Here is a 19620-nt window from a genome sequence, read left to right as displayed (position 1 = left end):
CCCCTGACCACTGCTTGTACTGCCGTGACCCCAACTTTTGCGAAACCACCCGCTTGCACAGACACACCCTGAACTCTTCCACCACGTGGAAGGCGTTTATGATTCCGAACTGTCAGAACCTCTCTCGGATCACACGTGCTGCTCCCTTCCCACGTTTTGCTACCTGACGCTCCGTGGTCCCGCTCAGCCCTGGCGTCACTTCCACGTTGAGCCCTTTCCTTTCCCCGCTGGTCTGGCCTGATCTGCGTCACTTTCTGACCGTGCACACTGCGTGGATGCTGACGTCAGGGACACTTCTCAAGGCTCGTCTAATCAAACACTGTGGCCAGCGCCACCCACGACAGGTCTCCACCTGCAGAATGCTCATCGGGCGGAACGAGGTCACGAACCGGCTCACTGGCTCTCAGACGGGTCCACACTCCAACTTCCAATGGGTCCTCACCACGGCTTGGAAACACACACATTCCTTTCCTGATATTTCGCATAGTTCTCCCCAGCCTTTTCACTGTGTGATCCCACAGTTCCCACAACTATCCCGCAGACGTCTCTGTCACATACTTTCCCGACAACACTGTCATCTGCACTGGAATCTCCGTCTTCCCCTCCCCACGTCTCGTCTCCTTCACCAACCGTTTCTGGGGGAAAAGTTTTCATCCTTCTTTCTGTGGAAGGTCTTGTATGAATTTTATATTAAAGGTTGGTCTTTAAAAATATTTGGTTTATTTTTGGCTTTAACATGAAAATAAATAGCGTATTTGTATCACTGCTGTCCTGACACTGAGATGTACAGTCGAAGGAACAGAGTTTTGCTTAGAGGAGGGGCTCGTTAGCAGACAGCGTCTGTCGAGGAGCAAAGTCCCTGTGGAATGTGGGACACTTTCTGGGGTGGGCTCTCTAGGAAGGGATCCAAAATCCAGGTGGAGTCCTGAAGTTGCTGGTTTCTAGGAGAAGAGGGAGCCCCAGGGGAAGGGGTGAGAGCATTCGGTCCAGGGCATCCTGCCTGCAGCTGTGCTCAAAGCTGAGCTTAGCAAGGAGCATCTGTGATGAAGAGTGGGATGAATTAGGGTTTCATGGAGGAGAGATGGAAGAGAGAGGACCAAAACTACTTATTTCTTTTCAAATAATACTTTGTAATTATAAAAGTAAACATTATTGTTGAAAAGTTGGAAAATCGGCAGTAGTTAATAAGAAAATATAACCTGCTCAAAATCCTACTGCTCAAAGAACCACTGGTAACAATCTGGTGTATTCCTTCTTATATATCATACACACTGTAGTTGGGTAAAGTGTATTGTTATTTTTTTCACAAAATCGATGTTAAGCTGCATATATCATCTTGTATATAGTATTTTTCACTTAACACTATAGAGTTAATATCTCGACCTCAAATGCGTAGCATCATCTCTGCGCACGCAGTTCCTGCCTAGCTCCACCTTATTTGTCTGAGCTTAGCCACGCCCCCTCAGAAGGAAAAGGTCTCTGTCCAGCAGGACTTTCCTCAACGTGCTTTGTCATTGCCAAAGGGGCTCTTAGCCAAGACGAGACAGAAACGTTGGAGAAGTGCTGCATCCTAACGCACCTTTCAGGTAAAGCCCCTGGTACTCGAGATGGACATGTGGAATTTCTTACGGAAGACGGACTGAGGACCACTTCCAATGGAGAGAAAGTACCTGCGAGTATTTCCAGTTATATTTTAGACACCAAATAAGACTCCTAACCATCAAAATAAAGACTCAGCCTTCTGGAAATTAAGTAAATGTTACATTCACCAAGAGACCAGCGGAGCAAAGCACTACTCTCCTAACACCCAAGGACACTCTGTGTCAGAGCTAACATTTACATGAAAAAGTCGTCAGGAAGAATACGCGAAAATGTTATTCCACAGTTAAAAGTTTCATAATTCAGGAAGTTCCCTGATTGGACTTTCCACCTCAGGGAGAGGCTGTTTCCAGAGTGGTCCGACACCAGCACTGCTAACGCAGAGCCATCACCACCCCGTGTTTACGAGGCGTCCGGACCACAGAGCCAAGCGCCGCAGACCCAGGACCACGACTGCACCCGCCTCCCTCACCGATCGTCCTCCAGTGCGTTTGGTGTGTGTGTGTGTGTGTGAGATTTTATGATCACAAATTGAAAAAACTATTTTCTGCCCTGTGTTTTTCCCCTAATGGTATTTTGGAGGCCTCCTCTCGTTCCATACTGTGCACGTTCGCTGTTACTAGATTGCTTTGTTATTTAACTAGGCTGTGCAGATAATGAAACCCACTTACAGAAATAGAAGCTGATGCACATCAAACCTTCCGGATCAACAGCAGAATGGTGGATCTTCCAAACATTAAATTGGAAGAGGAGGCATTTGGATTACACTGAATCTAATCTAGGGAATGATTATTCTTCTACAGAATTTGTATAAGGTGAAAAATGTACACGTATGTATGTCTGTATATGTGTGCATATGCATATTCTTGCCAAAATGATCTCAGAGGCCACCAGACTACAGCCCATTCAAAGCGAGCACCCTTGTCCCTTTCCCCTCCGTGCGCGCGGCGCCCAGGCTGCGCAGACGCTCTCCGGCAGGGAGGGATGGGACGTGCGCTAGAGCGCTCAACACGTTTATGTGCACGGCAGCATCTCCTCACAGGTACCTGATGGTTCTCTCTCTTTGGCCATTCGTTACTTATTCTGCCCCAAATTGTTTTGCTTACCTTCTCTTTGTCTTTTATGTATGTTTTGTTTTTTAATCTACCAGGTAGGGCTTACACTAGAACGGAACCTAGGAGACCACTTGTATTCGAACGGCAAACAGTGACATGGGCAGATCTTGAACCCTCACTGGTAGAGGCTGAAGGACGGGAAACCGCTCAGCTTTCCAAGCTCTGCTGCCCACGCCGCGCGCCGGAGCCGAAGCTGCGTCCAACAAAAACAGGACGAGAAGGGAATCGCACGGGAGCTCTCGGCCCTCGTCAGACGTGTGGCATCGATGGGCGTGTGAACACGTCAAGAGCGCACGCCTGGAACAGCAGTGTGACGGCACACGGCCCCCCGACCGGGCACCTGTGCGCCCAGAGCCTGCAGGTGGCTGCCTGGCCCTCCCGAACGTCTCGTTTTCTCCATAACGTGTTAAAGTGAGATGTTAATCAAATGGGAACACAGGAGAAATGAGGAACGAGCTGAAAGGGTTCCCAAATTAACTTAGACGAACTTTTCTAATGCAATTCTATCCCAGAAGAGTCTTATTTAATTCTTCACATTCATTCAGTTTACAGGATATTATAGCAAATGACGTCCACTGCAAAAGTATTGTCAAGTGGGAAAATTGTGGAATTGGTGGGGTCTGAAATGAGAAGTCCTGTGGCACATCTGGGTAGAAAGTTACACAGAACAAACGAGGTTGCTCTAAAGGTAGGAGACCTTTCTCCTCTTCACCGGTCTGCTTCAGCTTCCTTCATTCAAAAAATATGCCTGAACATCTGGCATTTGTGAGGCCCTGCTCTAGGTCCCAGTGAAAGAGCAATGAAAAAAAGACAGACAAGGTCCCCAGTCTCAAAAAGCGTACATTGTAATAGTGGAGCCAAAGCAATCCACAAACCCAAAAGCAAGTCAGTAACTGTCAGAAACAGCTGTGTGCTATGCAGCGATTAATGAGGGTGATTTATTGGTGAAGGGCTGAGTGGCTGCTTTGCATGGGGTGGTCAGGGACGGTGGGGACATTGAGCTGACATTCGAAAGACAAGAAGGAGCCAGCCATCAGAGGCAGAACATTCCAGGGAATAGAACATTCCAGGCAAGGGAACAACTTGTACTCCAATTTGTGTCTAGGAGTGTGGGGGGGACGCACAAGGAACTTCCAAATATGGAAAGCCTGCAGTTAAGTCCCTGAGAAAGGGAACGGCAGAGGCTGCTGTTTCCCTCTCTTCTCTCTCGAACACATCATCTCTCATCCCCCACGTGCAGGGAAAGGCCCTTTCTGTGATTTTATACGGTGCTTCTCACTGCTTATTAGTTTGAAGATGCAGCTTCATTTTGTCAACGTCAACCTGGAACTGGACGACGGGACTGAACATCCCTAACGCCTTAGTGTGAATGGCCAACCGGACCTGCCTCTGGGGAAGACTAGGTGTCTAGGGCTGGCGGGAGAGACAGGAGGAGGAGAAACGCAAAGGTTGTAAAAGGCAATTGTTTTAGAAAGGCTGATTCCGCCTGAGATCATCTGACCCTTTTAAGATAAGACATGATGATACTGTCGTTCTCTTTAGAGACTGGGGAAGAGAAAGTAGTAAGAATAGGAGCAAAGGGAGCTTTTCATTTAGCTCATAAATACTGCAAATAATTTCATTACCATTCTCCCAATTAAAAGGGCATGGGCTTTTATGGCCATGTGTATGTACCTGGCACTAGAGTGACAGATAAGCATAACGCCATCTGCCAGTCTGTCCTGCCCCTGGGGGCAGGGACGGTCCCCTGCTTCCCCCTTCAGGAACCTTCCTTTTGATTTCCTATTTTGCTTCTTCCACAGATTTATTTTCTACCTCCCTCTCGCAAGACAGAGGAAGGATATTTAAAAAGGAAGTAATAATAAAGAGGGTGTGTTATTTTTTATTAGGTTATTAAGTATGAAATGTCCAATTTCCTTAAGTGCTAAGTTTGACAGTTGACTCTGACATTTCACTTTAACACTTCTTGCTTTATTTGTATTGTGAAGGTACATTCTCAGTCTTTCAAATGCATAGTTTGCCTTGTGATTATCTCTCAAAAATTTTTTTAGAGCAATTTTTGTGAAACCACAGATAAGTTAAAAATTCGTGTTATTTTCAAGTACCGGTTCTGTCATGGAACCAATGCAGTGCAGACAGCTCGAAATATCAACCAAGTGTTTGGGAAGGATGTGGCTACAGAATGCACAGTACATCAGTGGTTTGAGAAGTTCCATTCTGGTGATTTTAATCTTGAAAATGAGCCATGTGGGTGTCCTGAGACCAAGGTGGATAATGATGAGCTGAAAGCTGTAGTTTAAGTGAATCCATCTCAGCCTACATGTGAACTAGCAGCAAGGCTTGATGTTACTATTCGAACAATATCGAACCATTTGAAACAAATGGGCAAGGTAAAGAAGCTGGGTAGATGGGTTCTGCATTAATTAAATAAACATAGGAAGAGAAATTGTTTCGATGTTGCCTTTCTTTGCTGTCACGACATAAAGGTGAACCATTTCTACACCACATTGTTACGTGTGATGAAAAATAAATTCTTTTTGACAATTGCAAGCATTCAGCACAATGGTTAGATACAGATGAAGTACCGAAACAAAGACCAAAACCAAATATTCATCAAAAAAAAGCTAATGGTATCTGTTTGGTGGTCCAGTGCCGGTATTATCCACTACAGCTTCATGAAACCTGGTCAATCCATTACAGCGGATGATGAGGATGCTTGAGATTAAACAGCTGAGATTGGTCAGTAGAGACAGGACAATCCTCCTGCAAGACAACACTTGACCACATGTTGCACAAACAACGCTGCTCAAACTACAGAGGCTGGACTTGAAACTCTCTGTCATCCAACGTATTCACCAGCCCTTGCACCAACTGACTACCACTTCTTCCAGGCTTTGGACCACTTCACGCAAGGAAAAATACTCAATTCTCAACAAGCTGTGGAAAAACGCCTTTTGTGATTTCATAGCCACTCGCTCTCCAGGCTTCTTCACTGCTGTCGTGTACAAGCTACCGTTAAGATGGCAAAACTGTGTCGACAGTTTAGGTGCATACTGTTATTAACTGTACTGCTTCTTGTTTGAGATATAATAAACTAAACCTTTGATGTGAAATCGGACATTTCATATTTAATTACCTAATACTATTCATTGTTCAGTCTGATTTAGGAGGTGAGCTCAGCAGAAACACATGACCACGCTTTTCCGGCAAACCACCCTACTAAATTTTGGCATTCTCAAGGTTCCCTCCAGGGTTTATTCCTAGGAATTCCATACATATCCATACCTTTGAAGGACTGTTTTTTTTGGTAGGAATAAAGAGAAACAAGGATTTTCACACTGGGGCCTACATTTATTTTGAATCTTCAGGCATCATTTGTAGAGCAAGAGCAGCAACAGACTTATTTGGTGCATTCAGAACAAGAAAAGGGATATAAAAAACAGTTAATAAATTAGGTTTATGCTTATTCCCTCCTTCTCTCCTCTGACCAAAAAATAAGATTTAAGCACCATGCCACTCTTTTTGTACTGAATAACGGTATTCATTTTTCTTGTGCAGTATTCGCGTGCACCTCGAGGTCCCGCGTGGACGGTGAGGCGGTGCACAGGGCACCCTGAGCTTGCCCAGCAGCCCACGTTTCATCATGTTCAGCTGGTGCTTGAGTGCAGCGTCAGGGACAAAGACACCAGGAGACGCAGGAACCGAAGCAGACGGCCCTGCAACTCTGAGCCAGGAAGTCCCCAGTGTGACAGGGAAGACAGCTCAGCCACAGTCTGGGACGGCCGCAGGTCGGCTACTGAGGATTTCTGTTGGGTAACAGCGGATCGGGGCCGGACTTAGAGAAAAGAGTTCATGGCATTTCTACCTTTTTATTTTAGTCTTGAACTTCCCCCCCCCCTCCCCTCTTCCCATGGTCAGTATTGGAGCTATTTGAGAGACAAGAAAAAATGCAAAGATTTGCTTTTTGCAAATGATCCCTACCCACCCAGGAATCTGAGAAATCAAACACCATTTTCAGGTTAATTCATTGCTGGAGTAAATATTTTAGTTCCTATCACGTGTGCCCTATTGGTTTGATTGCAAATGATGAAGATGCATGAAATACCACAGAGCCCCAAGACACGAGAGCCTTTCCTTTCACGAAAGGGAATAAATCTCAGGCAGACGAACAAAGATCAGAGCAAACCATGGTTTTCACTGCCGACCATAAGAGGTGAATAAAAACTCACTTTCACCCCAACATATGAAAAGAAATAAACAGACATGTGTAAGATTTTATCTGGCGGTTACTTCTAGTCACTAATCACCAATAACTCAGCTGCCAGTCTGAATTACCCGCAGATGTCATTCTACAGCACTCCCTACCAACGGATGCAACTTTTCAAACAACGCACAGACCTTTTGGGAAAGGCCGTGATGGACAGAGGAGGGCGGGGCCAGCCTCACACCAAGCCGGCAGCACCGGTCGGTTCGGGAGGGAAGCTTGGAGGAGGCGGGCAGCAAATATGAAATTTTCCTTCCATTTCCTCTGTGTTGTTTGAATTGTCACGCCAACATTCATTCACTTTGTAATTGAGACAAAATCCAATACAGTATTATAAGTCAAAAGAAAATATGAAAATTTATCTATATTTTTAAAGTGTCATCATATATTATTTTCTGCCTAGTTAAATGGCCGCAATCGTGCAATATGGAAATGATTAAATGATGCTCTACGCACACGTTTAAACAAACACAGATTTGAGAAGAAAAATATCGTGAAAGGACATGTTATCTGTCCAGCAGCAGGTTTCATGCTTAGGGCTCTGTCTTCCCCCCATGAAGGGGAAATGGCCCCCGTCAACGGATCTCAAGCACTAAACCCATTTTCCTGCATCTTCTTTTATATCGAGGATCTGACTCATAAGCACCTCATGTCGCTCTTCAAACTTGTGCTTAAGCGACTCATCCTCTTAATAACCCGGAAGTTGTTTTGTCTGTTCTGTCCTTGGCGCTCCCGGAGATCACCGTGGGGCAGGGCTGAGAGCTGCTGAAACTCCCGAGATAAGACGGCTGTAAACGCCTGTTAACAGCCCCTCGGGTTTGCCCTCTGGGATTTATGCCCATTTATGACGGTCGTTAGAGCAGATGGGCTTCACTTAATCAAAAGCACCGGCAAGTCCTGGTGGTTAAACACATTTACCCCTTCCCTCCCGGGACAGCAGACCCCTGCTCTCACCAAAAGCATCGCAAACACACTGAGAATGCAGAGAAGAGAGGAGCCAGGGTGGCAACTCACTTTAGGGGCCGGGGCTGCAGAAGCGTAAATCCTTCTAAGGCCCCCATTTTTTTTTTTAGCTCATTTTACCTGTTCAGCCTGTGAGAGGAGCTGGAGCCCAGGTACTAATTGTCACCTCACCTTTCACACTGACTGCTGGGAACACACCTGGTGAGCGGCCCGCTGCCTTAGCAGAGAGCCAGAACGGAAGGCACAGCTAAGTGCAGGACAGTCACAGAGTTTCAAAAACACCGCACGAGATTGTCCAGAAGTCTAATCTGATAAAATAGTCTGCCCCTTCAACTTGAGATGTTCTTTCTGACTCATTTGTTGTTTGATTAGTCTAACAATGTTCGTGAAATCACGTAGTAAACAATACAGTGCTGGACAAATGTAGGGTGTTAATTAGGAGACCTTGTAAATGCTAACGTTCCTGACGGACAAGCTGTCCCAGAGAGAGGAGAGCAGGCTGCCTGCACCAGGGAAACTCCTCCCGAAAGGGACCGTTCCTGCCCCAAATGGAAAACACCGGCTGTCATGCGGAAACACAAGGGGCTTCCCTAGAGCCCGGGGACACGTTCCCATGGAAACATGACCTGTAGGGAAGACGCACATGCTACACGACTGCCCCGTGTCCACCGGCTCCATCCGGGCAGCCAGTCATGGCCTGTTATGATGGAACCTCGCGAGCTTATCTCTGCCCCTCGCTGACATTGCAACGGCTCCATGCAAACAACCCTCCGCCGTGCGGTGCCGACGGCAACAGCCCACGCAAGGTTATCGGCGTCAGAAAACAACGGCAGTCAAACACGGCGGCGGCCTTCACGGGCCGTGCGGTTCCGTGGCCGCCCAGAGCCAAGGAGGCCGCGTTGGGACGCGCTCCTCCCCGACACCCCTGCTCAGCTACACCAGAGCGCTCACCGACACTCACACCGAAAGACAGAGACACAAAGCACTTACACTTACGTCTGGAAATGCTCTTACGAGCCCCCTTTTCCACCGCCCCTGCGGAGTGGCCACGTCCTTGGCTGCATGTTGTCGGATGTGACATTTTCACAGCCGAAACCAGGTACAGATTTTAGCAGGGGCCCGACTTAACCAGGCTTCTCATTTACCCCCTTTATTTTTAGGTGTCTTTAATCTCTTTGAAGGACCCCCTTGGCACCGAGGTCACGGCAGTCAAGGAAAACTTGCCTGCAGAAGCGGCACCTGGCCACACAGCTGAGTCCCGGCAAAAACATTTTTCTCACCAGAGAGGAACTTCGGCAGGCACATGGAAACGGTTATAAGACCATGCAGGGTACTCACAGTTTGGGTTTGGCCAGCAGAGGTGGCGGCTCCTTCGTGGGTGACGGCAGGACAGCTGGCGCTGGGGGAGACTTGTCCCCGTCGGCTTTGCTGTTAGCCAGTCCATTCACTCCCCGGCCGGGACGGACCCCGTTCGCTTCCCTCTCCGCGGCGCCGAGCTGCGTCTGCAGGGCCGCCGCGCCCAGTCCCGGCTCAGGGCTGGGCACCTGCCGGAGCGCAGGTGTCTTCTTTGAAGCCAGCTCGGAGGAGCCTGTCTCCAAGATTGGAGGCGGAGGTGGAAAGTGCTGGAAGTGATCATCGCTGGAGTCTCCCACTGAGTTATGGCTACAGTTTTCGGTGTTGGCTAAGGAAGGGGAAAGAGAGGAAAGAATATTAAGAGGCTTCTAGGTCACCGTGTCTTAGGTCTTCTGAGCGTCCCCTGCGTCCTGCGACCTTGCTGAAGACGCGGCAGGCGCGGCTCTCACTGGACGCACTGTCAGCTGGGCCTGCGCCTTCCGGGCCCGGTTTCCTTCCTGACTGAGCCCACCTGCGGGGAAACCGGCCCCTGCGTCCTTAACTGACTTCGGACAAGAGCCGGAGACAGAACTTGGTAGAAACTGACAGCACAAACAGTGTCAAGTAACAGCGCTTTGTCCTCTCACTTTTGGGCCCAGGGGCCCGACCCAGCACCCTGGCTTCACCGACACTGGCTCCAGCTATCAAGGTTTCCGTAGACGCCCACTCTGCTTCACAGCTGAGAAAGGTGAAGCTCTGAGTCCACGTGAAATGTCAGGTGATCGCCCCGCCTGTAACTCCGTATAAAAGAGATTTTCACTTGTTGCTCTCAGTAGCCTGAGAGCGTCATATGACCGTGTCGTTTTGGATTCTCCGCCTCGCCCCGGGCCCGGCCGAGCTGGGCCTGCACCCCGAAACGTGTACTGAGGTAGACAGAAAGCTCTGCAGTGTCTGTGGTTTATGTTTGGCCTGTAACAGATTCACCCCAGACGCAAAGGAAGAATATTCCGCACCCTTCTTTGCAGCTCAGGCTTACAGGGTGCAGGTGTTGGCCTCGCTGACTGACCACCGCTGTTGCCGTGGCCGTCTGAGGGCTCAAGCTGCCGGCGACTCAGAGCCCAAATGCGGGGCCCCCCGGCTCCCTAATTCCTACTGTGACACCGAGGTTTCCTTGTAACACTGACGGTGTTCATTCGTACAACCGTTTCCCCGTTAAGATGAACCTCACATTTCCTTTCTCAATTGACAAGAACAGACACGTACAACTGCCACGCTCGCGTCCCTAAGCCAGCCGTGCCTGGGCCTTTGCTGCCACCTAGCACCAGGTTCTCGCTCTTCTAGAAGAATCAAAGTGCGATTCGGTGGTTCTCCCCACGTCTGTCCCGTCATCTGGAGACCCGTGTATTGATCCCCTGCTTGTGTGCGTCACGTCCAGCCTTGGTCAGAGGGAGCTTTTAACCACCTCCGTAAGATGAGTGACAGATGAGGCAGTTAAAGGAGCTAAAGCACATTAGCAGTAGCAGAAAACAGTCGACTAAAATTAAAAAAAAAAAAAGCAAAAAGCTGTTTCACATTGCCTTCCCCAGTGGGAAGTTTTTGAGTTTAGAAAATATCAATATACTTTTGAATATTGGTTTCAGCAGTACAAATATTGCTTTATTTTTCATATCAGTTATATACTGATATAGACTATCCATGAAATTCGATTTCCAAGATCTTTACACCCTCTCCGAGTTTACCTTGCGTTACCCTTCATACAAGCGGGTTTATCTTGTGTTACCTTTCAGCAGTGTCAACAGTGGGTTAGACGACCACTTCTGTGTGCCGGTGTCCCCAGGTCACACATGTGGGCTCTGCTGGGAACGGTGTGTGCACCTCTGCCTGCGAGGTGGCCCTGGTGCGAGTGTGACCCGGTCAGCACGAGGACGTTAGGAAACCAGCCCCGCTGTTTCCAAGATGGCACAATTTGAAACAACAGCCCACGTGTGCTCAGCCGCGACATCACCGTCATCTTTTCGTTTTGCCGCCTACACGGCTACCGCCCGCCCTGCCCTCCCCCAGCCTGCAGTCTCACAGTGACGGGTGGATTGTGGGGTGACTCCTCGGTGGCCGGCACTTGCAAAGGCTGGTGCTCGTCCTGGGACAGTTTCTTTCTGCTGTGGCCAAGCACACTGGTGCTGGGGACAGAACCCCGTCTTTTTTCTCTCCTCACGTACCTGAGGTGACAACCAGCTGGGCAGTGCTGGCCACTGATCCGTAGTCGTTCCTGGCCGCGCATGTGAAGATCCCCGCGTCCTCGGGGAAAGTCTCGGCAATAACGAGGGTACAAATCTCCTCTGGAAGTGAAGAGGACAGAGCGATTCGTCAGAGCAAAACCACGAAGCCACTTTTAGGAGGTCAGACCCTCCGCCTTGGTACAACCAACAGATTAGGTAATGATTATCCCCGAATTGCTTTACACAAGTGTTCACGATGGAATCTCTTTACCTTTAATTCAGCAAGTCAGCCTGGGGGGAAAGCTGTGGAGTCAGACCGATTCTTTGTGATTTTAAACAAGAGCAGTATTGGTTTCGGCATCTATAAAATGGGGATAATATATACCTAACAGATATCTGTGCAGATACAATGAGATGTTTGCGGGCGTGTAACTCTGTACTTTGCATGTGGAAGATGCTTAGGAAATGTCTGCTTCATTCTGCTCCCACCTAGTTTAGCCAATTGTATGGGGAAGTTCTTTTATACAATAAAGTATAAAATGCAAAGTAAAAGTCACCCTTTATAATCCAATTCCCTCTATATATCCAGTGCTCCTTAATAATCTCACTCCCTAAAGGTAAGCACAATTAAAGAGTTTGTTGTATTTGATTCTAGAAAAAAAATTAATGCATTATCTATCATTTCAAAATGAATCCAAACATTATCAAGCAATGACAGAAAGGCAAGTACTCCAAAGTTCCATTCATGAGGCATCTAAACTAGCCACACTCTTAGCAGCAACCTCATTGCAGTCCCACCAACCCTGCATCGGCTTTCCTGTCTCTCTGCATCCACGCCAGCATCTGTTGTTTTGGGACTTTTTAGTAAAGGCTATTCTAACAGGGGTAAGGTGATAGCACATTGTGGTTTTAATTTGTATTTATTTCCCTGATGATTAGTGATGTTGAACGTTTTTTCTTATGTTTATTGGCCATTTGTCTATCTTCTTTTGAAAAGCTTCTGTTCATGTCTTTTGCCCATTTTTTAATGGGAGTGTTTTTTTCTTGCTGATTTGTTTGAGTTCTTTGTAGATTCTGGATATTAGCCCTTTATCGGATGTGTAGTTTGAGAATATTGCCTCCCATTCTGTAGGTTGTCTATTTGTTCTTTTGATTTTCTCCTTAACTGTGCAGAAGCTTTTCAATTTAATCAAGTCCCATTTATTTATTTTTGTTGTTGCTGTAATTGCCTTTGGGATCTTAGTCATAAATTTTGCGCCTAGGGGGATATCTAGAAGAGTTTTTCCTACATTTTCTTCTAGAATTCTTATTGTTTCATGCCCTACCCATACTACAGAAATTATTCCATAACATGGAGAAGGAGGGAATCCTCCCCAACTCATTCCATGAAGCCAGTATCACCCTGATACCAAAGCTAGGAAAGGACACAACAACAAATGGAAACTACAGACCAATATCCTTTATGAATATAGATGCAAAAACCCTTAATAAAATACTAGCAAATCGAATTCAACAGCACATCAAAAAAATAATTGATCACGACCAAGTGAGCTTCATGCCAAGGATACAAAGATGGTTCAACATATGTGAATCCATATGTGGGAAATCACCACACAAACAGAAGCAAACACAAAACCATATGATCCTCTCAATAGATGCAGAAAAAGCATTTGACAAAATCCAGCACCCTTTCATGATAAAAACCCTCAACAAACTAGGACTAGAAGGGACATATCTAAAAATTTTAAAAGCCACAAACCCACAGCCAACGTCGTACTGAGTGGGGAAAAGCTGAAAACATCCCACCAAGAACTGGAACAAGGCCAGGGTCCCCACTGTCACATATGAGCAACACAGGTTATGTTTTAAAATTTTATGATCAAAATAGACCTTTAAGAGACACATTTGTTGTACCCAGTGTGAATGTGGATTTATGTGAATAATACTCTCTAGAATTTTCTGCCTTCCCCAGTGTTCACCTAGGTGGAAAACAAAGCCAACTGTGTTCAATATTAGCAGAATATTTACTTTCAGTTCTCTACTATTGACAAGAACAAAAAGGAAAAAATATTGAAATTCTGAATCCAGGTTACATACTGTGCTTTATAATTTCAATGTTGTCTTTTCACAAATAATGTTCAAATTAAGATCCATCCCATAAAACAGGAGGCTGTGGTGTAATGGGAGGAAGGTGTGTAAACCGAGGCGTGCTCACCTCTGCCCACCTCAGCGTCCCCATCAGTCCCCTGTCTCAAGACGCACCGTGGGGAAACACCAGGAGTAAATGTGTAACACTGTGAGGCGGGATCCAGCAATCCCACTCTGGGTACACAGCCAGAGGGGCTGAATCTGTGTGTTGCAGAGAGGTCTACGCGCCATGTGTACCGTAGTGTTATTCACAGCAGCCAAGATACGGACACAACTGAAGTGCTCATCAAGGAGTGAATGGATTGAGAAAAGTGTGGTAAAAGTGCACAACACCATGCAGCCTTCAAAAGTCAGGAAATCCCACCGTTTGAGACAACGTGGACCTGCAGGACATCGTACTAAGTGACATAAGTGGGCACAGAGAGACAAATACTGTGTGATCTCACTCTTGCGTGGATTCTAAAAGAAGCAGAGAGTAGAATGGTGGTCACCAGGGTGGGTCATGGAGAGGGGACGGGGAGGGCGGTGCCTGGGGAAAGGCCACGGGGTACAAGGCTTCAGTCAGACAGGAGGGATGGGTTCTGGGGAGCTAGTGCACAGCACGGTGGCTACAGTTAGTAACACCGCATTGTGTATTTCAAAGTAGCTACAAGATTGGATTGTAAATGTTCTTACCACAGAAATGCTGAGTATCTGAGGTGATGAATAGTTAATTAGCCTGATCTCATCATCCACAATGTATACATGCATCAAAACATTACACCGTACCCCACAAATACATACAATTATTATTTGTCAATTAAAATAAAGTAATAAATATAAAAATAAAGTCCAAAACTCTATGAAGTATAATGTACATTTAAGCTATTTTGATATTTTTAAATTGGTGATTTTTATTTAGAAAGATGAAGAAAAACAAAGATAGAGATGTTAAGTAGCAACTATGGACTAGGCAGGACACTGTATTACTCTAGTTTTATTTCTATCCTACATTTGACCCTTGATACTTTATCAGGGTAGATACAGTTATATCGAGATATAACTATTATTTAAGTTTGTATAATCGGTGGCTTAGTTTCTCAAGAAGATTGGGTTATTCTGGTGGTGGTGGGGCAACTATTATGGGATTTATATGATTGGGTGGAGAGTGTTGTGAATGTTTTCAATCTGGAATCTTTCGTGGTGGTGTTTCCCAAACCTGTCTGATGATAGCAATCACCTGGAACACTTGTTAGCTATGCTGATGACACAGTCCTCCCCTCGCCCCTGGAATCCTGATTCAGTAGATCTGGGCTGGGGCCAAGAATTTTTTTTAATGCCCTTTCCAGATGATTTTTATCTTGAGGAAAGTATAGAGAACTTAGTCCTAAAAAGAATAGATTTGAACCCAAGAAGAGACACACTTCATGTCCAACCCAGGTACATGTACAGCTACATATATATACATACATGTAAGGGAAATAACAGTTTCACAAATGAATATTTAAATTCATATAAGGTGCACTGTACCATTTTTAGTCTATTTTTTAAGTAGTGGCTGTCACCCACTTTCATGAGTCGTGATCTGCAGTTTAAGAACACGGCCCTGCACCAGCTAGCACAGTCCCTGCTCATACACGTCCACGAATCCTGAAGAAACGGCTTCCCGACAAAGGTCTGAGAGGTGCTGATACATTCAGAGCACACGATTATGATTTGGTTAACAGGTTCACCGAATAGAAAGAAAACAGCAGAGTAACAGAGCACGAGGTAATCCTGTGGTTTCTTGACGGCTCTATACACAGTTCTTGGCTTTTCAATTGAAGAGGAAGACAGAAAGTGTGGAAATCATTCAGGCTGGAGACTCACATAAGATTAATCATCGGGAAGGTGGGATGTCTTGGGAAAGGCGCAATGGATTGGGGATTTTTAGATAGAATACGTGTGGTTACAGAATGAGTTAAAAGCAAACTTAACCGGAGAAGGCCAAGCAGGACTTAGAACATCAGTGTCGTGAGGACGGCGGGGACTGAGCAGCGCGGGTCCCCGGGGACCTGCCTGGGTCACGCTGGCCGGTGTCGGAGCCAGGCGCTGACGGCGGACGTCCTGCCCCTACACGCTCTGTCCTTGAGCACTCAGCCTCTCTAGCTGTTCTCTGATTCCCTAGTTCAGGGCACAGTGAACCCGATGTAAAGCGAGGTAACAAAGGATTTGAGAACCAGGGATTTTCCTGATGTTGAAATTTTTAAGTATCCTCATTATCCAACTAATGTATTAGAAATTCACCTGCAGCAGGAGACAAGCTGCATGTCCTCTAAGATACACGACACACTGGAGTAGGGTATAAGCTCGGCCAAAAGCACTTCACAGTGCGGACATGCTCAACAGCCCACTCTCACGAGGCTTTGAGCGACGGGCGCCAGGCAGCGGAAGGTCCCCTTTGTCCTTCTTTAAGCAGATGCTGCTGAGAGCCGGGAAGCTTCCCAACTTTCAGTAACACCCAGGTGCTTCCTGCCTGGACAGCCACGGCCCAGGTCCCCGTACGACCTTCCTAGGGCTCAGTGCTCTCCGAAAGGTCCCTCAACCTTGGATTATCTGCACCTGGAAAGAGTTCTGGAGGGACGCAGAGAGACGCCATTGCCTGTTCAACGCCCGAGATGCTTCAGCTGCAGACAGACACACTTCTGTGCCTGGAACCCGCATTTCACAGCAGGTGCGGATTTGTCTGGCAGTGATGACACAAAGTGCTTTTGGAGTGACGACCTTGATGACCTTTACAGAGATCCTTCTGATACTGTCTATGATGTAGACGTTCTTTTTGTTATGCTGTTTTTAGAAAACCTGAGTTTGTATATGTAGTCGCACCTTCTAAATCAGAGGGCTCTTTTAAGAATGAAATCTTACCACCCCCTCATCCTTCCGTGACTTCGAGGATAAATTCAAAAGGCATGATTTGGGCTACGAAGCCTTCCACGATCGGGCCCCTGCCTCTCTCCTCCTTGCGCCTGAGCTCTGGGCTCCTCTGTGAGGCCAGGTCCACGAAGCCTCTGAACCCTGCAGTCCTGGAGTGTTGATGCTCCCCTGCTCAGCCTGGTGCTCCCCTGCTCAGCCTGGTGCTCCCCACAAACATGACTTTCTCCGAGCGTCCTTTCTATGATTAGGCTTGGTCAGATTTCCCACCTATATGCGACTTTAGGATGGCAAACTTTCCCTGGAGACATGTATCGCAGCTCTAATTAAATAATTTATTGTGCAACTAGTTTGTCAGTTTCTGGTTCTCTGACTGGAATACAGCCTCTCAGGGCAGATACCATGCGTGTTCACGGCCATATTCTCAGCATCTTGTACACCACAGGCTCTCCACGTTCTTTTCGAATAAATGCATGGGGGAAGTTTAGACTGAAGAAAAAAGTAAACACTTGCTTTACAAAAAGACAGTTTTCTAAAGGAATTCTCAGTAAGACTGATTTTCCTACAAGCTTCTTTTATGTGTTTCAAATGTGACTGAATAGAATTCGTTTTACATGAATTTTCAGGAATAGTTCTATGCATAGAGTAAGGTATATGCCTGTATATAGGTGATGACCAACTGAACATCTAGAAAAGTTACAGACTTAAACAACAAAAAAAAAAAAAAAAAGAAAAAAAAGAAAGAAAGAAAAATAAGCGCTGGAATGCTCTTTTAGTGATTTTCATGCATTGATATGTCACTGATTTTTACTAGATACAATTTTAATCCAACGTTCTAAAGTTTGTTCAGCTTTTCTTCTCTTGGAAAATTCCATCCGACAGTGACGACGGGCTCCCATTTTGCTGAGAGAAAGGAGCAGCGTGGCTGGCGTGGTTCTGACATTACAGAAATGAGCAAAGCCACGAGGGAATGACGTGAGCCAGGTTGTAATACTGAATTCTCATCTGGTAGCATCTTACTTGAACAAAGACCTATACAACATCTGTAAAATAAATTTTGGGAAGGAATGGAAACCAGGAAATGACTGCTCATGTCAAATAAAGGAGTTAGAAGCTTACTTATCTGTACTAAAAAAAATTTTAGTATAAATGGAAACATTTAAAGTTTAATAACTTTAATTATGATCCATTTTAATCCGGTTTTCCTGAGTTTGATTTCCCATGGTTTCGACTTGAGGGCAGATACTAAATTACTAAATCAGAAACCATTTTTACTGATGAAAAGTTCTGTTCTTTGCAGTTACCTAAAAATTACTTAATCACAGTAATATCTCCCAGAAGGAGACCCTGAATTTCATTTTTCTTGGACATACTTAACACTTTGTTAAACACAAATAAAAACCATTTTTTTTTTTTTAGTGAAAACTCATACAATGATGAAGCAGCAAGGATAAGATTACTGGGTCCCCTGAGCAATAAGGGGTCATTTTCATAAATGTCTTCCTTCCCTTTTCCCCCCAAGTAACTAAAAAGGAAGCCAGATTTCACCTTTCAAACCACACGGTTTGGCCAACACAGTTGACCAAAAAGGGCTCTGGGGTAAAATCAACAGGACGAAATTCAGTGTGGACAAATGCAATGGTTTTATTAGCATTTATAAAGGATTTTTAAAAATTGTGAACCCCATTATGTGTACAGAAGGATATTAAAATGTCCAGTCTGAGGAATAACAACGAAATGAGCCCCTGTGTATCCATCCTAAGCCTGAGGAACACAGTATCACCGACGCTTTAGAAATGCCTTGTGTGCCGCCCTCAATTTTGTCTTCTTCTACTGAGATAATAATTCCTTTCATTTTCTTTATATGTTTGCTCCATCTGTGTGTATCCTTAAGAAATGCATTCCTTAGTTTTAAAAAGTTGGGTATCAAGCGCCAATCTTGCTATGCCAAGAAAAGGCAGCCTCGTCACTGTTAGAAACAAGCTCCCGGGAATCACCTTGGGCCACAAACCAGCTCCAGCTCCCCTGAAGGTTTGCGGAAGCCCCAGCGGGGTCGTCTGCGGGCGAGGGCGGGTCCTGGGGAGGGTCGGGCTGGGGCCGTGGGCAGTCTGGGGGGCTTGGGCGGCGGGAACTGGACAGCCAGGGGGAAGTTGGTGGAGGAGGGGTCTCCGTGTTTCCTGTTTCTCAGCTCAACATGGTGACTTCCAGATGGGAGGACTGAGCCGAAGCAGACGCTTCTGTGGAGTGAAGTGAATGTCCTCAGCTGATGCAGGTGGCGGTGCAGGGAGGGGAGGGCAGGGCAGGCCAAGCAGAGGTGAGGATCTGGCCAAGCTGACACCTGCCATTCTGCCCCCCGAGGACCAGACGGGACAGCCAGAGGCGGTGGAGCTCTCGGTGACGAAACATGTTTGTCTCTGCAGTCACACTGCTCCGGCTCGGACTCAGCCCTCGTCCTGACGCACGGCTGTTACCGTCCCGGGGTCCCGCTGCCTCTTGCTCACGTTTGGGCTCCTGCTTCCGAACCCCCTCCCCAGCCTGCTCTGTCTGGGCTGGTCTCCCACGGGGGAGCATGTCCTCCGTAAAGGTTGGTGGAGGAAAAGTCTTGAGACCCTGCAAGTCTGAAAATATCTTTTCTAGATCTTCATATAGAACCAAAGTGTAGAATCTTAAGCTGGAGGTAATTTTCCATGAGCATTGGGAAGGTCGTGTTTCACTGTGTCTCTGTGTCCGGTGTGACCTCGGAGAGGGTCTGCGCCGTTCTGATCCTGACAGTTTGACAGCACCTGACGTCTTCTCCCCGGACACCTGCCATGTGACCTCCTTGTCCCAGATATTCTGAATTTCACGATGACGTGCACCACTCTGAGTTTGTGCCAAACAGCGTGCCCTTGGTGGGTTTTCTCAATCTGGAAACTGATAGCTTCTAGTTCGGGGACATTTTTTGAATCACTTCATTGATAATCCCGTCTGTGCTCTTCTTCCTTCTCTCCTCCTGGAACCCTGGGCTGGTTCTCTGCTTTCTCTAATTTTCTTCCATTTCTCTCTTACGTCCCTTCTTCTTCCTTTTGCTCTACTTTGAAGGACATTTTCTCAA

General features: G+C 46.5%; 1 protein-coding gene across 2 annotated transcripts in view; it reads right to left on the bottom strand.

Annotated features, from left to right (window-relative positions):
- The window catches only part of PALLD (palladin, cytoskeletal associated protein), a 304188-nt gene that overhangs the window by 150984 nt on the left and 133584 nt on the right, over nt 1–19620 (bottom strand). For both annotated transcript variants that reach the window (XM_069493521.1, XM_069493522.1), the window contains exons 8-9: nt 11490–11609; nt 9280–9622 (exon numbers count right to left, since the gene is read on the bottom strand). In XM_069493521.1, the coding sequence (XP_069349622.1) occupies nt 9280–9622; nt 11490–11609 (463 nt within the window). The remainder of the gene's footprint in view (nt 1–9279; nt 9623–11489; nt 11610–19620) is intronic.

Source organism: Eulemur rufifrons, chromosome 18 (assembly GCF_041146395.1).
Source record: "Eulemur rufifrons isolate Redbay chromosome 18, OSU_ERuf_1, whole genome shotgun sequence".
NCBI classification, from domain to species: Eukaryota; Metazoa; Chordata; class Mammalia; order Primates; family Lemuridae; genus Eulemur; species Eulemur rufifrons.
This window is presented reverse-complemented; position numbering and strand designations above follow the sequence as displayed.